The 21,157-nt window shown below is 40.9% G+C and overlaps 1 protein-coding gene across 4 annotated transcripts in view; it reads left to right on the forward strand.

The window, feature by feature from the left end:
- AK8 (adenylate kinase 8) overlaps positions 1 to 21,157 on the forward strand; it is a 67,486-nt gene that overhangs the window by 22,914 nt on the left and 23,415 nt on the right. For 3 of the 4 annotated variants that reach the window (XM_051808185.1, XM_051808186.1, XM_051808187.1), the window contains 3 exons: positions 2,330 to 2,461; positions 4,343 to 4,432; positions 17,909 to 18,050. In XM_051808185.1, coding sequence (XP_051664145.1) covers positions 2,330 to 2,461; positions 4,343 to 4,432; positions 17,909 to 18,050 — 364 coding nt within the window. The remainder of the gene's footprint in view (positions 1 to 2,329; positions 2,462 to 4,342; positions 4,433 to 17,908; positions 18,051 to 21,157) is intronic. The other variant, XM_051808188.1, reaches the window with a different exon arrangement.

The following is a 21,157-nucleotide window of genomic DNA, read 5'->3' on the forward strand; positions in this document are numbered from 1 at the left end:
TTCTGGGGGTCTCTCTCTAAAAGGGAGCCTCGTGGCTCGACTGTTGATCTCCCAAAGGGCTGGTACCTTCCAAAGTCTGATAACAAGAAGCAGAAGTAGTTCAAAGCCAGTAACATTTCATTGTTTAAAAGCTGTTTGTGCTGGTGGGTTTCCTGTTCAACAATTCTTGTTTGCTTTGCTTGACTGTAATGTAATCTGACTTCCAATGTTGATCCTTCTAGAAGAGAATAAGGAAACTGCCAGAAAGACCAACTGATGATGTACTTTGTAGCTGTCAGTCTGCAGATGATCTGTTATATCCCAGTAATTTTGCATCTCAAAAAGGTCTTTTTTTTTAATAACGAGTGCTGCACTTTTAAGATAAACAAGTAGGAAGTTTATATTCTGAATTTACACATTAATTACCTCTAAATTACTTAATTAAATTTAAAGGTTCATATCATCATTCATAAAGAATTCATGCCTTGAATTGTAAATAAAAATGCGAGTGCCTGAATATTAATTATTATTAATTAATAATGTAGTGAGATAAATTGAAAACTGGAATGAAAAAATCCTCTCTAGATCTTTTTTTCTGCGGTGCATCAAGCAGCCAGATTTTTTTTTTAAAGAATAATTAGATGTGGAGACTGTCTAGGGGATCATTACTCCTAATTAACTTGGTTATTTACTGCAAATTAAGCATCATTTGTAAGCAGGGTGCTTTGCCTGTAATGTTTGTGCTTTTCAATACACTGGGTTATGGAAAATGTTCAGAATAACTGGAGCACTGCTTGGGTAGCTGATACTTGGGTTTTAGGAAGTTATGCAGCAAACACACTGTTTTCTGTTATGATTTTCCAGTCGTTTTTGTTAAGTATTTCTATTGCTCCAGCAAGAGATAAAAAAGACAGAGGAGATCTCTCATAAATATTAGTAATATTGTGGATTGTTTCACATGATTATAACATTTTGTAAAGTTCAATGCAGTTGCTGCTACCCTGTGCAAGGAGATGTGACATCCAATTCAGTTGGTGGTGTGGGATCCCAGCACAGCTTGTGGCACTGCAGGAAGATATGATGGGATATGATGGGATATGATCCCATGGGGTTGCAGTTTGAGTTTCTCAATGCTTTAGGTCTGCTCTGTAGAAATTGCAGGCTAGAGTTTGCTGGAGATGCTTCTTTATTAGAAAAGATTTTTTTAATGATACCAAAGAAAAGGTTCTCAGAAAAACTGAGAGCAATGTGTTGACCAGTTAAAATACTGATCCCTCAGGATGTTCTCCACCAACCCTTTTGTGCTTCTTTTTTTAAAATGGGCCTCTGATTCATACAAACAAGCTTGTCTTATTACTTAAACCAAAATACTGTTGTATTACAAGGACTCTTTGGAGTATCTTTTATTGGAACTGAAGATCCAACAAAAGCTGAGTGAGGCTGCAGCTTGAGCTGCTCCTCCTCTGGTATTGTTGGCCATAAAATGGGCACAAGGAGTGAGAGTGTTTGGCCATGTCCAAATTCAATCCCAATTTGTCCTCACTGCCAAGCTGTGACATCTTTTGGCTTCTTAGTGATCTCTCAATTACTGTTTTGAGATTGTAACAACGTTCAGATCTTTATAATATGGGAACATTGATGCTGCTTCACATATGCTGTGGTCTTTCCAAAGCTCTCATAATCTGCACATTGACCTGAAGGTTCTATTTCCTGCATGATACAAAATTCGGGTGAATGATGCTCAGCAAATGAGTGGAATCAGACAGAGAAGCTCGAACATTCTTTGCATATTACACAAAAATGATGGACAAAAGAAAAAACATAGATACTCAGTTTTGTGTTGTCAGTGCTGTGTAGTGACACCCTGTGCTACAAGTCTACAGTGTTCTAATTAGGAGTCCTAATCACACACAGCTGGATAAATGTCATTAATTTAACATCCTGAGTTTTTACACTTAAATATTTGTTCAGAAACTGCAGAAAGTATTAAATGTAATTATAGCCCTCTATAATTTGCGTGGTAAAATTGCAGCTATCAAGCAAAAATTACTTCTGCTAAAAACAAGATGGTAAAGGAGCAATTATTAATTGAATCTGCTCTTTAAAATGGTTTCACAGCTACTGATGAAAGAAAGAAGAGGAGTGTAATGATGGTAAGATTTCTAAAATGCCTCTCAGAGTAAGTTGCTGATGGGACAGTTTTATTTTGGTTGCATGTCTGGATGTTTCAGTGATTAAATCACGATCAACATGACAACCTTTTTTTAAAGAAGAGAGAAGCTAATGAATTTATTTTATTTTTAAGAAATAGGCTAAAAACTGTATTTCTTGCCTTTCTCTCATCTTCCAGTTCTTACCTATGTCCAGACACGGCACAGATCAGCCGCCCCCTTTACCCCACGGATCATCTTTTGTGGCCCCCCAGGCAGTGGGAAGAGCCTGCAGGCAGCACTAATAGCTCAGAAATACGGTGTTGTCAACAGTAAGTTCTCAGTAAATATGCACTTTGCTCAATTCCCCCTTCCTCTGGTTTTGATCATTTATCTTTTGCTGTCTTTCTTACTTGCTCGTAAAATGTCTCTGTCTGTCCCTTGCTATGGATGTCAGGTTTTCCAGAGAAGTAAAAAGTATTTGAATGAAGAAGTGTAAACCAAGCCTATGTGCTGTGACAAACCAGCTCTAACATTTTTTTAGTCATCATTTCATCATTTTTATACCCTTTAGATCCGTGTTTTCCCATTGTTAGATTCCTGTAGTGCTCTGAATTCTTCTGTGGATCAGTGGATTATCAGAAATGTCTTTGCAGTTTCAGCTGTCTGACCAAAACTGGGGCACTTTTAAAATAGAATTTACTCTGAACTTTAATAAATACTCAGGTTCTGCACATCTGAAGTAACATGTGAGAAAATGAAGGAATTAGTGAAAAATACATTCTCTTTCTTTTGTAAAAGAGGCCCAAAAAATTCTGAATGAGATTTGTTCATGGTTAGCATGCAAATGTTACAAACTTCTGTAATATGAGTGTGCAGCTTGGTTATAGGACTGGTGCAGTATTTTAAGTGCTCTGTAACATCTTCTAATAGTGGAATAGCTATAATTATTTTAAACCAATGTCTAATATCTGTAAAATTTTTTGATTAGTCATATCCTCTTAGTTAAAAAAAGGCAAGCTTGTTTCATTAGTGTTTGTTCAATGTATACTAAATAAATCCCTCTTTATTTCCAATTAAGCCATTGGGATTGAAGCACAGGCTTAAAAATTTAAACTTATGTTTAAATATCATGTGAATTGGATTGAATTTAGGTGTGTACATTTTAAATCTTAAATTGGGATCTATGCACTTGAGTTTCTGTTATCTTTTTACACTATTTATTGTGAATATAAATTTGCTTCTCCAGGACAACTAGTGACAGTTAAAACTGTGACTTAAACATTAAACTTTATCAGCTTTGTCCCAGGAATGTGGCTGTGGAATGTTCTTGTTTGCTAAACAGTGTGATTAGCAGTGGTGAAGCAGATGAAAGGGCTCAATCTTTTCCCTTTAAAGTCAGTGCATGTTGGTGCTTTTGACTTCAGGAAAGGTGGAATCAAATTAGGATTATTAATAGATGGGATCATGCAATAATTTACAGAGTGAATGTAAAATAATACTTCCCAAAACTGAGTCAAAGCCCTGATTTGTGTAACTTTCCATGCCTTGGTTCCCTCTCTGGAAAACAAGGCTCTCTTGGATCTGACCTGTGTGGGGCAGGTGGGACTCAATCACTTGGGTCACCAAGTGCTGTCCAAGCCTAAAGTAACAATATTTCATGTACAAGGCTAAAACTTTAAATCTGCATCTCCTGGTGCTCTGTGTATTTGAAGTCAATGATAATATTGCATTAGCACAGCTTTTTAAATGTAATTCTTACATGATCATTAAGTGATCCAGGGAGTCCCTCCCTTGAACTGTGCATTATCTGCACCTCCAGCAGTGTGGTTCAGACACTGTTCAGCAGGTGTAACTTTATTCAGTAATTACAAGTTTATAAAAAGTGAAAACCACTGGCAATCCCCTGAGTTATTATTTCAGAAACATTTTTGATTAATGTCTATCTCTCTATCTCCATTTTTAATACATTCTTTGCCAAACATGTTCTTTCCTTTTTTATTCAATATTCTCCCTCTCTTTGCTTTTCGCTCTGCTTGGCCAAAAAAAAAATAAATCCCCAACAACAAACCCAAAAACCACACAACTTTTGTTTTATTCAGTGACCTTATCCCAGTATGCAGCTTCTGGTTGTTGTTTTTTTTTTTTCTTTTCTTTGTTGCTTCCTTTTTAAAATTTAACCTTGTGTCTTTTTTGTTCTTCCTTCCTGTTAGTTTGCTGTGGGCAACTGCTAAAGGAAGCTGTTGCAGACAACACAAATCTTGGAGAACTCATTAAGCCTTACATTGACAATGGATGGCCAGGTAGGGCATGTTGTTCTCTCATTACACCATAGTTACAAATCTGTGGCAAAAACCGAATCGTGAGTGAACTTTCCTTGGTCAGATTCCAATCCAAGTTACTTAAGAGTAACCTAGAAGTCAATTAATTCCATCCTTTCCATGTGATTTGTAGCACTGCATAACAGAAGTTAGATTTGTGAGGGTTTTTTTATATCTTCAGAGCAAATAATTCAGTGTTCCAGTGAAATTCAGATTTCTTGTGCGCATTTTGAAATTCGAATTCCATGGTTTTGTCTCTAAATCAAAATCAGAAGTCTAATACAATTTTAAAATGTTTAAATAATTTCTAAAGCACACTATTGTGTTAAACTGGTTATAAAGCACAGCATTGTGTCTCATTTTATATGTGGGTGTTGACTTCTAGAACACTACTCTAGATTCCTCTACTTCCACACAAATATTTTGAACATAGAATTTCTTTGGACTTCATTTCTATCAGCATTTTTGGTTGTAGGAGGGGACAACCACGAAGAATGTTAAGCATACTTTGCTTTTGGAAGGCTCTGCAGTGATTTCAGATAAATCATAAATACTGTGAGCTCCTTAGGGCAGCAGCTTCAACTTGTCTGCCTGTGAGTTGTCTTGCACGAGGAAAGCTGTCTGTGTGTGGTGGGTATTAAAAGTCAGAGCAGACCTGTAGTTACAAGGGAGAAGTTGTATTGCAGTAAGAATGGAAGAATGTTTATTTTGCCAAATTACAATGGCCTGGAAAAGGCACTTTCAGTCCTGTTTCTGGCAGCAGGCCAAATAGTTACCAATGGTACAAACACAAGGAGACAAACGTGCTGAAGATGGAGAAATCTCAGTTAAGCTTCAGTTTTAATGGAATTTTGAGCAAACCGCCCCTGAGAAAAGAGAAATCTTCATTGCCTTTTATTTTTAGCAAAGAAAGTTATCTGGTAAGGTGGAAAGCTTGAAACTCCCTCTTTTTTTTTTTTTTTTTTTTTGCACAATGGCTTAATTCTGAGACTGAATTAGACAGATCTGAAACATGAGCCTGTAAAATTAACTGAGGTTCCCTTGATACCAGACCAAGGGATTCGGGACTTTTCTAAGCATTTCCAAAAGACCTTTGGCAGCCTGTAGCTTTGGGAATGTTATCCCTCTGTCAGGCACTTTATCAAGCCACAAGGTAATATATTTTAACTCTAAACTTGGTCTCTAGTGAATGGGTTGCATTTATTCATAATAGAGTAACTCGGTTCATTTATTTCCTGTGGCAGCCACCGTGTTACTGGGAATAGGAGTTTATATGGGAACCATGGGAATGGAAAGCATGGATCTCTGCAGCCTGGAAGGGAGAAGCTGAGTTCTCTGGAACAGGCACAGAGATGTGGGAGAGGATTTTCTGGTTTAGAGATGCTGCTGCTCAGAGTGGCCATTTAACTCCAAGGCAAGAGGTCTCAGTATATCGATGCCGTGGGTCCGAGGTGTTCTTGTGTGGGAATAACTTCTCCACCTGTACAGTCTGCTTGACCTGAATGTGGCTGTTTGTGTGTAACTCACACACTGAGATCATTTTAAGCTCTGTGTCTGTGTCTTTTTCATGGTCTCACTTTCTCCTCATCTCTGTGAAAAGGAGTACAACCACTGTAAATGCCTCGCTCTCTAAATTTCACTTATGGCTGAGATGGGAGTTTGGATGGTCTGTTTATTCAAAGATAGGTCCTTTATGACCTTTCTTTACTAAAATGTTCTTTGTATTCTTTATAAACTTCGTTCTAACCACTAAAGTTCCTTTAAGGAGATACCAAATGCATTCCCAGTAGAGTAAAATAACTGCACAGGTCATAATTTTTAGCCAGTCCTAAAAATATGCACATCCTTAGTCCAAGGGAGCTGCTTTCATTTCAGGAAAATGAAATTGAAGTTGTAATTCCTTTCTTCCTCCAAATTAGAAGTTATTTCAGATTTAGATTAATTTTTTTAATACAGCATGCAAGAAAAAAGCTGTACAACACTTCTGAATGTTAATAGGGATCATAACTATATTTCTGTACATTATGCTAAAAATTCTCCCTTAGTTTTTGCTTGTGTGCACATATATATTTTATTTAGTGGGACATACCACAAAATTAAGGGCTGAATAAAGATAAATATCATATAGCAATACCAGAAATAATAAGTTCTGTCATTTTGCTAATCCTCCTCTCCCAGGGATAACAAAGAATGAATTTACATTAGTAAACACTAACAGGAATTCATTACTGCCCTCACAAGAGGCTTGGAGAAAATGAAATAATGCAGTGTACTGAAGAGGAAAGGTAGGCAAAGAACCTTTGCATCTTTGCTGTCTTGCTGCAGAGTTACAACCAGGTTAAAACAGGGGAAAGATTCTCACACTATTATTGACCACATTCAGCTTCAAGAAAATCTCACTTGAAAAGAGTTGGTGCAGTCAATATCAGACAGTGTCATAACAGGAAAGCAATTAGAACTTCACCATTTTCATTACATTTCTAGCTGTAAATGGGCTTAGTTTGTCCTTTGGGTGAGGAATTGTGCCAGTGACACTGTCACAGAACAGTGGAACCAAAGGCAGACCATGAAAAATCATTGCACTCAAATCATTACTGGGCAGAAGGAAACTCGTGCCATGAAATCCTGAGGCTGTGCCTCATATATTCTTAAAATGCTCACCCAGGGGACTGATCTCAGTGTGTTTCCCTTCTCGTGGACACAAATGATGGCATTCAATTAGTCATTTAAGAGATGCCAACAGGGCATGTTGTGGTGTCATAACAAGGCTCAAACCCCAGCTTATTCCAAGCTAACTCGTTATTGAGTTATTGAGGCTCTCCACTGTCTGTGCTGTTCTAGTTCAGCTTGACTAACTCACATCTCTTCATGGGTTCAGGATTCACAAACATCCTCTGTGCTGTTTTTCCTGTACTGCTTCCTCAGGTATTCATCATGTATTTCAGGAACAGCCCAGACAATTCTATTACTCACCCCAGAAGGCAACCCAGTGCATTCCCATTTTCTGTATTTTCTAGTGTTTGCTGTCTCATAAAGACCTGCTTTATCAAACTCCTCAATTTTGTGTACAGGGATTTATTTTGCTTAATGAAGGCAGCATAGATATTTTTGAGCCCATTAATTTTTTAATTCCCAGGACATACTAGCCTAGTAGGTGCACACTAGATATTGAAAAATGCATTTTTGGTGATAAGTTCAGCAACCTGACAGCTTTCTGTCTGTCATAAACATAGAATTGTGCTTTGGACAACCAGTCTGAAATGCACAGACTGTTCCTTTAGGATATTGTGGTTTCACTGAATACTGGGCAATTATTAGTAACTATACTCTGGGCAGAAAATTACCAGCATTGGAGTCTGAGACCAGTCTTCTGCTCACTGACTCCAGTTAGATCAAATCTTGGTCAATAATGCTAAATTTAGCTCACGCCATTTGCTTGGGCAGCCTGGGGAGACTTTCATTTGGAGTAAGAGGTGAGTGTGGTGGCCAGAACCCTCCCACAGGCAGCAGACAGCTCCATAAATTCATTTATTTGGTTTGATTCCTTCTGAAATGTTCTGGAAGACTGGTCCTTCCCTGGACAGATGATGTAGATAGACCCCTCCTAGACCCCACTGGCTTGAAGAAGACCTTTATGCAGAATTCTGCAGTTCTGAGAAGGGCTAGACTGACTTCTGGACCTTCTCACTGAAAACATGGGCACACATTAATTTAAAAATTAAATTATCCTCCATCTACAGGATCTGTGTTCACCATTTTAAAGGTGCCTGTCAGAATTTGATACCCTGGGAGAAAAAAAAAAATTGCAGAAAGCATTTTTGCTTCCCCCCACCCCAAAATGTCCCTGGTGTTTGCCCCTTGAGGTGTTTGCATCTTATTAATGAAAAAAAAATCACAAAAATAGTGAAGGTCATCAGTCAGTTGAAATTTGTATGTCGTTCTGCCCAGTTTTCAGGGTGATATAGTGTGGACTGATCACTGCTAATTAATATGTCTGTTTGTGAGGCAGCAATAAATGGAGCCAAGAACAGTGAGATGACTGGAAAACACCATGAAAAGAGCAGGAAGGGAAAAGATCCTCACTCCCAAACCAGTAAGATTCTGCTTTTCAGCTGGGAGAACTGCTATTAGTTTGGGTAATTGGGTGGGTTTTTTCCACCAAAATGAAGATTCAGGTGGTAAGAGAGCTGATTCATGGAAGACAAATAACACTGCACCGTTTGCAGCCTGTTAGAGTTGAACACACACAATCTGTGTTGTTTTTTTCCCCCTTCCTTTTTCTATTTTTTCAAGCAGTAATATCTGAAGCTGTCCCCAATGGCAGTCTGCACGTAGGGGGTAAAATCTGGAATTCCCTAATTTCTCCTTTTTTTCCTAATAAAAACTATTACTGTACAAATATAGATTTCTTTTCCCCGTATTTTAAATTGGAATGGTTTTAAAGGGGTGCTTTTTTGGTGTAGCCTCTGAAAGTTGGGGTCCCCTGGTGATTGTGATCACAGCCTCACCGAAAACACTCAGGCTGTTTTTATTTTTTTTTTATTTTATTTTATTCTTCTGACAGGAAATTAATATTCCCATCACTAAGTGTGCAACACAGCTCTGACAATAGAGCCGCTTCCTCTTTGTTAAAAACTTGCAAGGAGCTTCAGAGTTGAAAGGCTGAGTAAATCTTTATATCTGAGGAGGTAAAGCTGAGTGTTATTCCGTGTTTTTAAGAGCTGTACTGGCGAGCTGTGAGCTGTCTGAACATTGGAGAGACCCTTTGGGAGCTCCATTGGTTTTCAGCGAGTCTTTGCATGCAGTGTGTTTGTACTGGCTGAAGACAGCGCATGGCTCTCTAAATAATTTACAAGTTGATTAATAGACTCACATGGGTATAATTAGAAGAGGGAGAGACAGCAGCTACAGTAACGGGTACAGTGCTTGGGGGAACTAGAGACTTTATTTTTTTTAAAGAAACTTTCTAGGGTGCTGGGCGTTTGAAGATAAGTTGGGAAGAGCTCAGTGCCTCTTCTCTTTTGAAGTGGAAATAGGACAGTTTGAATCCGTCGAGTTTAATTTTTCACAAGCTTTAGGGGCCCTGCAGTGCAACTCCCTTTTTATTATTGAAAAAAAACTCTCCATTTTTCTTTCATTTTTTCGCACACACACACAGAGTCCAAACAGGAGCTAATAAACAAATCGATTTTCTACTTTATTCAAGTTGGTTTTATAGCAGTTCTATATGTTCCCCTATATGTGCTCCTCGCCCACAAATAGGCTGTGTAAAGTTATGGAGATATTTATGAATACACCACACTTTAATTTATGCATTTTTAAGAAACCTTCACCTCTGTTTGACAATGCTTTTGAAGTAGCTCCGTTTTTCAAGTCAAACTTTTGACTTTTCCCCTGGGACTGCTACAAAGGTTTTTTTATGGAAAATAGGTAGCAGTCTTTTTTCCTACTCGGAGAAAATTGGTGGTCAAGAGAACAAAATAAAATTTAATTTTTTTTTTTTTAATTTGTTTTAGGTGGCCATCTTTTTGTAAAAGATGCAAGGTCGTAGCGTAGAAAGTTTTACATGAAGGCATATAGGTAGTAAGTTGTCATTTTCTTTCCTGATTTTTACTTTTTTATCCATTGAATCACTGCAAGATGGTAAGTTAGAATTCCCTTTTCCTTCTTTTGAAAATCTTGAATGTATTTTTTTTTATTCTACACCACATGGCACAATCAAAATTGGCTTATCTGTCTCACAGATACTCAGAGCTGGAACGAGACTTGGTCTACAAAGACATTTTTTAAGACCACCCTGCTTAGGAGTAAAAAAAAACAGAGCAACAAAAAAACCCACCCCAAAAAAGCCAATCCTGGAAGCCAGACCAGGCCAAAGAAAAATGTGGTTTGATTTAAGAGATGAGTGCAGTTGTTGTCTGGAGCAATTGAGATGATCAGTCAGGTAGTGGGTATGATCCTGCCTATACAAAGGTTGCCAATCTTCTGGTTTTCCAGCAGAATTCACCATTCCTGCTGTTGCTGGAGGGTTAATAATCCAATATTAGTGCCACAAACCCTCATGGATTTGAGTGAAGATGTGGCCCTTGTGGTTGTCAGGGGCTTTTAAACAGCAAAGTACAATATAAATGTGAAGTATTAATCTCTTACTGAGATTTTAATCTCTTATATTGATCTTTACTGGTGACAGTCATTCTTAAAAACTTGGAAAAGTGGGCTTTCCTGTCCTTGCACACTATCTCCTCAGCAAAGGGCTGCTGACTTGAATTCTGTGTGTTCTTCTCTTTGGAGTTTAGGATGGGGATATCACATGGGTTTTTATACAAAAACCAGAAGGAAAAGCACATTACATGTTGGCAGCATCCCCTTTTTTGGGGAGTTTACCTTAAAATTCTGCCTTTGTCTCTGTTTCACAGTGTGTCATACCCAGAATCATGCTTCTGTATGAAACAGACTTTTTTAATGATGAGCAAAACATTTAATAGTGTATTTCTATATTTCGTTTAATTGTGTATTGCTTTAGATTTTTAAATATCCTTTTAATGTGGCTGGCAGGTGTAAGGAGGAGTGGGAAGAGGAGACACAGGACTGTTTGGGAGCTAGACCAGGTATCCCTGGTAAGGGATGAGCATCCTCCCTTCTTGTGGCACGGGGAAGCAGCATTGGGTGTAAAAAGCCAAGATGTTTTTCACCATGTTTATCACACCATGTCTATCTTTTTTTTTATTATTATTATCACTATCAAAAAGGGGTTTGTAGGCCAAATTCTGCACTGTTACAAGCCCTGTGTTCTTCAGTAGAGCTGAACTATTAGAAATAAGGAGAAAATAGGGAACTTGGTTGATAATGGAAATTATGTGTCCGCTGGGTTCAAACTGTGGATGCTGCCTCGTGCTGCATTCTATCTGTGGAAACCAAAGCAATAAAAGTAGTGCAAATATACATTTTGTTTCTAGTTTTAGAAACTTTCAGGTTAGACACACCCCTGTGAGGTAGTTCAGAGTGGCTTTTGTCTCACAGGCAGGTAAACTGAGGCAGAAAACCTCACTGAACTCGTTGCAATCAGTGAATGAGTGTGGATGGGAACCCAGGGGTGTGGAATTGTGTCCTTGGAGCCCACTGGATCATCCTGGTAGCCTGTGCCATTAGGCAAATACACGAAAAACAGCACAGAGGCCATTTTTAGGGGAAAACAAGCTTTTTGTTTGTGTGCTGGATACTCATTTTGGACTGAATTCTCACTGCTGGTGACAGGTAAAGCTGTGTAAGGGGCTGGCATCTTACCTCGTCACTGGATGTGATCAGATGTACATTCCTGAATCTCTGGCTGGATACCTGTGAGGCAGCACTTGCTCTCCTTTATTTCTGAAGGTCTTAATTTATCCTGTGTCATTTCATCGATGATTTGGGATCATACCTGCTTTAAAAACGTTAGCATTTCCTTTTTAGCACAGCCAATTCCTACTTTAAATTACTAAAAACCTGAAGAAAAACCCCAAAACAAAAACAAACAAAAAAAAAAGGAAGAAGAAAAGAGGCATTCTAATCTACTCGAAGAAACAAAAATATTTAAAATGTGGGAAGGAAATATTTTATCGCATTACTTATTTTACTGTTTTAAAAATAATTATGCCGGTTCTTACAGAAGCCCTCTCCCAGCAGTGCCGTGTGTGTAAAATGAGCGAGCGGAGACGCGATTTCCGTGGGAATGGTCCCTTTGATGGATCACCGCCCGCGTTCAGGAACCCTCGGCGGGGCCGCTCTTTGCTGCGTTGCCTCTGTCCCTTCCCCAAAAACAGGAGACCCGCGGATGCTCCCGGTGTTTCCGTGCCAGCCCGACGGTGCCGATACCCCAGGAAGCCTCAGCAGCCCCCGGAGCGGGCTCGTTTTTCTGTGAATTCCCGGGATTTCGGCGGCGGGGCCGCGGCGGCTCCTGCGTGCGGGGCGGGACCGGCTGCGCTGCCCGGAGAGACCGCGGGGTGGAGACAGAGAACATCCAACCGCGGCCGGGACCCCCGGGACAGCCCCGGGATAACCCCGGGACAACCCCAGGATAACCCCGGGACAACCCCGGGTGAGCGGGGACGGGGCAGCCCCGGGATAACCCCGGGATAACCCCGGGTGTGCGGGGACGGGACCCCCGGGACAGCCCCGGGATAACTCCGGGTGTGCGGGGACGGGACAGCCCCGGGATAACCCCGGGATAACCTCGGGTGTGCGGGGACGGGACCCCCGGGACAGCCCCGGGATAACCCCGGGATAACCCCGGGTGTGCGGGGACGGGACCCGCCGGGAAAACCCGAGCACTCCTCGGATGTGCGGGGCAGGAGCTCTCCAGAGCCCCTCGGGGCACCCCTCTTATGCGTGGGGCCGGAGCCCATCGGAGCCCCCTGGAATCCCCCCGGGAATCCTCCGGAGGAGATGATGCTCTCAGGCACATGGTGTGACTCCTGGGCTTAGTCCTGCGCAGGGCTAAAAGTTGGTCTCGATGATGCTCGTGCGTCCCTTCCAACTCGGCATGTTCTGACTGAGAACCGATTCCCTGCGCCCGACTTTTCCCTTTTCCTCCCGGTGCCGCTGCTCGCACTTGGATGGTTCTTTATCGCCGGTGACCGAACCGGCTGAACGCCAAACCTGCCCGTCCTCTCCAGCCGGGCGGCTTGGAGGATTAGCCTCAATTATCGATCAGCCTACGCGACGGCAAATCACTGCTAAATCATTCTCAAACACATTAAAAAACAATTGATACAGTCTCGATCGATACAATCTCTGAGGACCTTAATGTGGGCAAGAAAACAGAATAGGAAAACCCAATTACTCTTTATGAATCATCCAGAGTTTCTAGAGGAATAAGATAAGCAAATCTCATGCTTTGCTAAATTTAGGATTGACAGGACAATCCAGGAAAGTAGCCTTTGGCAGTAGCTTATTCTCAGGGCAAGATGTTAACTGTCAGCTACTGGGATCAAGCCTCAGGCATCTGAATTAGCTGTGAAAGTCTTCAGACCCAGCTAAAAAAAAATCTCTATGAGGAGGATGAAGAGTAAATGGACAGTATTGTCAAAAGGACCTTAAAGCTTTTGCAGCACAAAGCTGACAGAATTTATATCTGCAAATGCATTTATGCTATGCTTAAAATTGAGGTTTTATAGGTTTGGAGAAGTGAGTCAATACCCTTCAAAAGTCTGTTTTAAAGGGAAATGTACAGAGGAGGAATTAATTTATATATGGTAATTGTATAGCTTGGAGCACTGACAACATTGAAGTTATTGGAGAATAGTGCCCTGTAATCTCTCAAGTGGCGTTTTTGCCTTTCAGACTGTGCCTTTAATGTTCTGTTACTTTTGTCTTGAGCAGATGGTATGATTTTGTAGCTGATTGCCTGATCCAGGTTTCTATTAGTCCTGCAGATCCATGGGCTGGGGAAGAGCTAATAGGCCACACTGCTCTGAACTTCATGAGAAGTACCTGATACCTGTGAAAACCTTTGAAGCTCTGAGAAGCAAATTTATTTTTTAAATGGTCTGCTGGAAGGTGCTGATTGACAGCCCTGGAGATAGAAAATCTCTGGGTGTCCACGTAGCAGATCCAGCATGAACAGCAGCACTTTAAGCCTCAGTTCTCTGTCCCCTGGCTGATCATACCCTTGAATTGATTAGATCACTCCTTAGGTCCTCAGCTGCTAATTCAGCTGGGTAGTCTGGGCCATTAATGTGGTCAGACAGGCTGGGAGATAAAGGAGACAGTGGTGTGTGGTTGGTGTTAGGTGGGAATATATGCATGAATGAGTTGCATTTCTGTATGGAGCTGGTTGGGGCCTCACTGTGCTCTGTATTCCATGTCTGGTGTCACTGTGACCCTGGTCCACAGCTATAAATGATGCTCTCAGGTATCACTGTAGTGGCTGTGCAGCTTTACTTCTGAGGGATGAATTTTACTCCTGTACCTGATTTCTCACCCTAATAGAGATGTGCTTCCACATTACCTAATGTGGGTAGCTCTTTGTAGCAGCACATTGTAGTTTTTACAAGAAACTTACCTTTGGACTCCTCTAATGATAAAGTAAAATCTCTCTCGAGTCTCATTCCCCCAACTTGCAGAGTTGGAAACTCACACGGGCTTATGTTGAAAAGGAATTGATTATTCAAAGCTCTTGTGCTTCATAATCTACTTAAAACATGGGGATTGACTGTCTCATCAGTAAAGCTCTATATTTTACTTTGCTATATACCCATTGGGTCATGTGCTTAAGGCCAGGAGACCTCTGGCTAGTTCCTCACAGACTGTGTGCCCCTCCAATTACAGGTTATTAATTTGCCTTACATTCCAGAGACAGTTCCACATGAGTGAAAAGGAATACTGTACTGCAGAGTTCTTTATTACCTACTCTGTACTACAAAATAAGAATAATACTGATTCCTTCCTTCCTTTTTTTCCTCCTTTTTTTTTTTTTTTTTATTTCCTTCCCTCTGGTCTGTGGAAGATGTTTTACAGTTTTAATGCAGCTGTTTTAAGTGTGACTGTTGCTGTTCAAGGGCAGCTGATGTACTTTGTAATGCCACCGAGCAGCCAACAAGCTCTGTTCCCCCATTGTGTTGAAGTGATAGGTATGTTTGCTAATCAAGAGGAGAGCAGAGCTTGCTGTCTGACTTGTTTATGTTTTATTTCTCACCATCAAGCTTTAGAGGGAGGCACAGAAGATATGTAAGCATCTATATTATTCAGTGATGTATATATGTACATGAGTGAACAAACAACCTGAAGGGTATCGCTGATGTCTTCCAGTCACTCACAGCTGAAGTGAGAGGGGTGTCAGGGTTACCACATCACCCCAGTGCTACTCAAAACACCCCAAACCTGCAGTGTCATTAGGTGAAATATTAATTAATTGTCACTGCATCTTGATTTTTTTTTTTCCTCTTGTGATTGCTTCAGTTTTGTTCAAAAATAGCGACTGACCAAAGTGGAGGATTTTGCTCGTCAGGGCTCACAGGAGGCCTTGGGGAAGTGATCAAATCCAGGAGATGCCACCAGGCTCTCATCACAATTGCTTTTTAATTTTCTTGTAGGCTGCAGTTTCTCCTTCCCGTAAGAAGGATGGAAGCAATCTGGCCCCTGGAAGTGGGGAATCTCCTGGAATCTGCTGGAAGCTTAGCAGCACAACATACCCACTAATGTCTCTGTGCCATTCCTGGGGCTTTCAGCCTCTGCCCTGATTCCCTGTTCATCTCACAGGGATGTCAGCTCTGGCAGAATCCTACTGCAGTTTTACTCATGAGTTTGTAGGTTTTATTCCAATTCCTTGTAAAACTGTTTTGAGCATTCTGCATTTTTTCCAAAAAAACCCCAACAACCAATCCCGTAATTTGGCATCTCCATAAATCCATGTCAATGATTCCAGTAAGAATTGTCATAAAATAACATGCATCGAGACAAGAAAGTTCAGTGCTGCAGCCAGAAATTCAGGAGCACGGGAAAATGCCACTGGTCTTTGTGTGGAATACATTTTTGGGAAAAAGAAGGCAGGTTTATTTGTTTTTCTTTATTCCTGGGATGTCTTGGGTTTGTACCAGTTCTTGTAAGCTGGAGGGTGGGCAGAAGAACTGCCCTGCAAAGAGCACTGAAATCCTCCTGTTATCCCTCCCATCCCTGCCTGCAGCTCAGCTCTTGGATAGAGAAGTATCATCTGTCTGAGAACATCCCTGCCTGCTGCTGTGCTATTGTAGAGTTAATTTTATGAATCCCATTTTTAATGGCATACCTGGGTTTGCATTGTCATTTTGCTCTTTGTCAAGTGTCTGGGTTTATTCCATTCCTTTTTTTTTTTCCCCTTCATTTCAGCAGATGGAGAATATTGCTCTCTTTAACTTGTTCTTTTATAATGTGAAGTGGATATCCTCAATTAATACACTAATCTGTTTTCTAATTAATTCCCCGCGGTTTTCCTCCCTTTTTGCTGGTACATTGAATCCTGAGTGCAGTTCTGTAAACTCAGTAATTTGATTATTTAAAGGAGAAGTAATGAATTTCATGGTAGAGGTGCAATGTTAAATTTCAGGAAGCAGATGGATTCTATTACTGCAGTTTAAAACCTGCTCGTAGCCGGGGTAGAAATGTGCACTGCTAATAATTCACTCTGCTAAAATACAGGCAGATTCCTGTCAGCTTGTCCTGAAGCAAAGTGCAGTGTTAGAAATCTGACACATACACTCTCCTACAAGCACTTGTTGTTGTATTTTTGTATGCAGATGTGATGGCAGGGTGAGCATCAAAACATCCACATGCCATGATGGGGATTTATGTAGCAATTTTTCTGGCTTGTTTTCAGCAGAGGCACCCGTGTGTCAGACAGAGTGAGCAGATAAAGGGAAGGGGGCTCTCCTTGCTGCCTGGGAATTGTTTTGGCTGCTGCTTTGGGAAGCAGCTCGAGGTGATTTTGCTGTCCCTTCTTTGGGGTTATTTGACACTGAGCCCAACACATTGCAACGGTCACTGGAAAATTTACAGTCCCTCAGGTTGAACCTAATAATTTAATTCTGAGAAAAACCAAGCACCTTCCCCCTCACGACCCCCAATTTACCTGTTTAAATATCTTGACTGAAATATTTTATTTTATGAAGACTCCAGTGAAAATATGCAGGGTACTTCCTTACTACTGTGTCCCATTAAATAGAATTTTTAAAGCTGCATAGTAATTGTAACCCCAGTCAGCATCTTGCATCTTTTTAATTTTCTTGTGGGCTGCAGTGTTTCTCCTTCCCACGTGAAGGATGGAAGCAATCTGGCCCTAGAACTGAGGAATCTCCTAGGATCTGCTGGAAGCTCAACAGCACAAGATACCCACATCTCTTTCTTTCTCTCTTGCCCTAAAAGAAAATAATAATGGAGGAAAAAGAACTTTTATCTCTAAAATTAGGGAGTCATCAATGGAGTAGTAAAAGTAGCTGAAATACATTTTGAAAATTTATTTTCAGTCATAAAGTCTTCAAGCCTTTGGGCAAATTGGAGCAATAGCACAGGTCGCCTGTTGTGGCAGAACCATTGACACCTGCTGGGTTCAACACAGAGTGCTCAGAAATGTCTTTCCTGTTTTAGGATTTCTTTTACACAACTCAGATCATTATTTTTGCATTTTGATAAGATGGTGTCACACACGTCACTGTGACATCAGTCCAGTGTGGCTGACAGAAAAAGCACATTGCAAAATGATGGAGGCATCAGGTTTTACCAACCTACTTTACTTTAGTCCTGCAGTTCCTAATGAGTTTGGGGGTTCCATGTTGGCACAGTAAATATGCAAAACCCAACAAGTGACTCCTCTCTCCAAAATCTATCAGTCACAAACGGGAATAACTCTGTGTGGTTTCTGGAGCAGTCTGTCCAGACCAAGTTGTGTGCATCCTCCTTAACTGCAGGCTCAGCACACAAAATAAATGTCACCTTTTGAATCCTTTGCAGTCCCAGACAACCTTGTCCTGGAGCTCCTGACACAGCGCCTGAGCTCCCTGGAGTGCCTGACCGATGGCTGGGTGCTCTCCGGCTTCCCCAGGGACATCGAGCAGGCAGAGAAGCTGCAGAAATCACAGATTAACCCAAACAGGTAAGAGGGAAATTGAGCAATCACAGCATTACATGTATGAAAAAATGGTTTGTGGAAAGATACGGATCTTTATTGACGTTGTATGTGCTGTTGCATATTATTTATTTGTGGCTTCCTTAGCTAGCAAAGGGGTCTTGCTTCCTGGAGAGTAGGAGATAGAGCCCTGGACTTACAAATGCTCCAGATGGCCAAACTGTGGGAGAGAGAAGAGGTTTGTTGTTCTGGTTATTTGTTTGAGCTGCCTCTAAAGACAAACCCACAAGAAACGGATTAAAATTGGGATTATATCAGAAGTTGTATTTTATTTGCAGCAGGAGGAGGGATCTACATCTTCTTTCTTCAGCACTGGAATAATACCATGGAAATATATTGGTATTGCAAGGAGTTCATTATGAGACTTTTGGGGCTTGTGAAATAATTAAAAACAACATGAGAATTATATTTTATTTGAGCCGTAATGAATTGTTCAGAAATGTAATATGAGAGGCATCAGCATCAAAAAAGAACTGTTATGAGTGCCAAGGAGATAAAATAGTGTTACTTTTCACAGCTGGTCCAAAGGTGGTGAGGATTTGAAGTGCTGGTGGATTCCTCAAAGCTGAGAGGCTTCTCCACTCCCTTCCCAGGGCTTCCTGGTTCAGTCCATACCATTGGCTGGCACAGTGGCCATTCCAAAGGCACACATGGAAATTTGTAGTCTTTGTGCTTCCAGGAAGCTGTTCTTATCTAAAAAGTAGGAAAGGTGTATTACCCACATAACTGTTTAGGTTGGCAAAGTTTCTCTTCCTGTGTCTCCTGTGTGGCTGCCCTGAATTCCCTCCCCACTCCCTGTACAGGGGAGAGGAAAAGATGGAAAAGGGTGAGATTGAGGTGGAGAGAGAAAAGAGGGGAGTGCAAAGGGAGGGAGCTGACAGTCATCCCTCAAGGTCTGAAAAGGAAAGTGTGTGAAAACAGCAGTAGCTTTATTTGTTCAAAGACGATTTGCATCTTAAACAGGAATCCATTTTATGAAAAAAAATGGAGAAATAATCTTGAAACTTACACTAGACTCAGTTAAATAACAATTTCCCAAGGATTATTCTTCGTCTGCATTTAGAAGGAAGGTCCTGAATCCCTAAACATGTGTCTGAGTCCCAGAGATCAGTGTGAATCCTCAAGTGTGCCCCACGTGCCCCTTTGCAGGATTGAGACCTCATCAAGTGAGGAAGAACAACTCATTATAAAATTGGATGTGTGGAAATTCAGCACTGATCCATTTGTTCAGCTCCCTTTTGCTTTAAAGAGCTCTGCACATTCAGATCTGAGTGAAGAATTTGGCCCCTGCTGGTTCACACAGGGGTTGAAGTAAGGGACAAAAATAGACATTGTGCTCCCTGATTGATTTGGGAGCTGATATTTTCCATGAAGCTGAAGTAGTAGGGATATAAGGGAGAGAGGGTGATTATAAACAAAAGGACATATTGCAGCATAGGACAGCAGGGCAGTAATTCAGTTGCAGTTGTGATGCTAGTTATAAAACACTATCTGCAGAGGTGGTGTTTCTGACATCAGGAGAAAAACCTGATAGAATTATAGCCTTGAAATCAATCTGGGAATAGGATGTAGAAATCTATAAATCAGATACAGAGCAATCTACAAAGTCTCATTTTTAGGAGGGCTCTGTTGATGAAATTAGATTAAAATAAATTTACATATATATCAAGTTTATTATTAAAATCTAGTCACATCAGTAAACAAAATTATTTGTGAAAGAGAATGTTACTCTGGTTTTTGAACTCAGAGTAGACCTCTTTGGCTGATCAGAACACAGAGTTATTGTCTGCTTGTCAAGTCACAAATCTATTCCTTAGAGCTAATAAATGGTTAGTGTTCAAATACTATGTTTTATCTGACTCCCACCTCATAAAGCTACTATACATAATACTAAATTATACAGCATTGAGCAGGATCAGTCTCCTGACTCCTCCATCTTATGGAAAGAAAAACAAACCTAGTAATTGATGGTAGAAAAGAAGGAAAATAAACTTATTTGAAAACAAACAAAATGGGCTATAAAGTTTGTTAAAATGTAATAATAAAAAAACTCATACAGCATCAGCTACTGCATCCAAAGAACTGCCCTGGAACAAAAAGGAAAATAATTCAATTTCCACTGGAGAGGTGAGGTACAGGGTTTTCTTTAAATTAGAATTTGCAGTGGAGTGAGGGTTTGCTGAGTGCAGGGGAACCTGTATCAGCAAAACCTGGCTCCCAAAGAGCTGCTGTCCCTGTGCTCACAGAAGACACGAGCTGCTCTCTGTGTTCCTCCCTGTGAAGCAGTTCCTGCCTAAGTGGACAGGATCCCAATCCTGTTGAACTGTGGCAGCCTTAAGGGCAAATGAGGAGCTGAATCCATTCGTGGCCTCTCAGCTCTGGAGTGAAAGACACCATGAACCACTTAGTGCTTACAGAAAGTGGGAATCCACACACAGGTTGGCATCCGAAGCTCTGAACTAATGCAGAGGACTGACTTCAGTTCCTCACCCAAACCACTGTAAAATAGGTATTTTAGCTTTCTTTTTTTAATTGCTTGAGCAGCAACAAGAAATGTATCATATAGCCATGGGCAGTTCTAATATACCGAAAATTCTATTTAATATTCACCAAAATATTTCTTATCCCTCCTGCTCTCTCCCAAACTTACAGTTAAAATAAGATTCAGCAGCAACAGTGTCATCTGTTGTGGATCTCTGGTCATTACCTTCAGCTGGTCCATGCCCAGCTGTCTGCTGGGTCCAGGCCAGCCTAAGGCAGTCGGCAGTTTAAGGATTCCCTGAGCCAGAGGGTCATCTGGACAACTGTCTAATCACCCATTTGTCTTGATTTTATAGTCTCTTTCTCAACGCTGCACTTCTGGCCACCAAATCAAATCACATTTCTCTGGGTGTCACATGAAAACGCTTCACTGGTTTTTCCAGGTTCGTTTCTGCCGTGGAGAAACAGTTACAGGCATTCCCTGGTCATGTCTCCCAACACTCCTGATTTTCTAAGCCTCTTGTTGCCTTTCAGTCACCCCTTTCCCAAAGAACTTTGGTCTGGTTATCCTTTCCTTTCCTAGTAGTCATTTT

Source organism: Manacus candei, unplaced genomic scaffold (assembly GCF_025592945.1).
Source record: "Manacus candei isolate 608988 ecotype Guabito, Panama unplaced genomic scaffold, ASM2559294v1 h1tg000071l, whole genome shotgun sequence".
NCBI classification, from domain to species: domain Eukaryota; kingdom Metazoa; phylum Chordata; class Aves; order Passeriformes; family Pipridae; genus Manacus; species Manacus candei.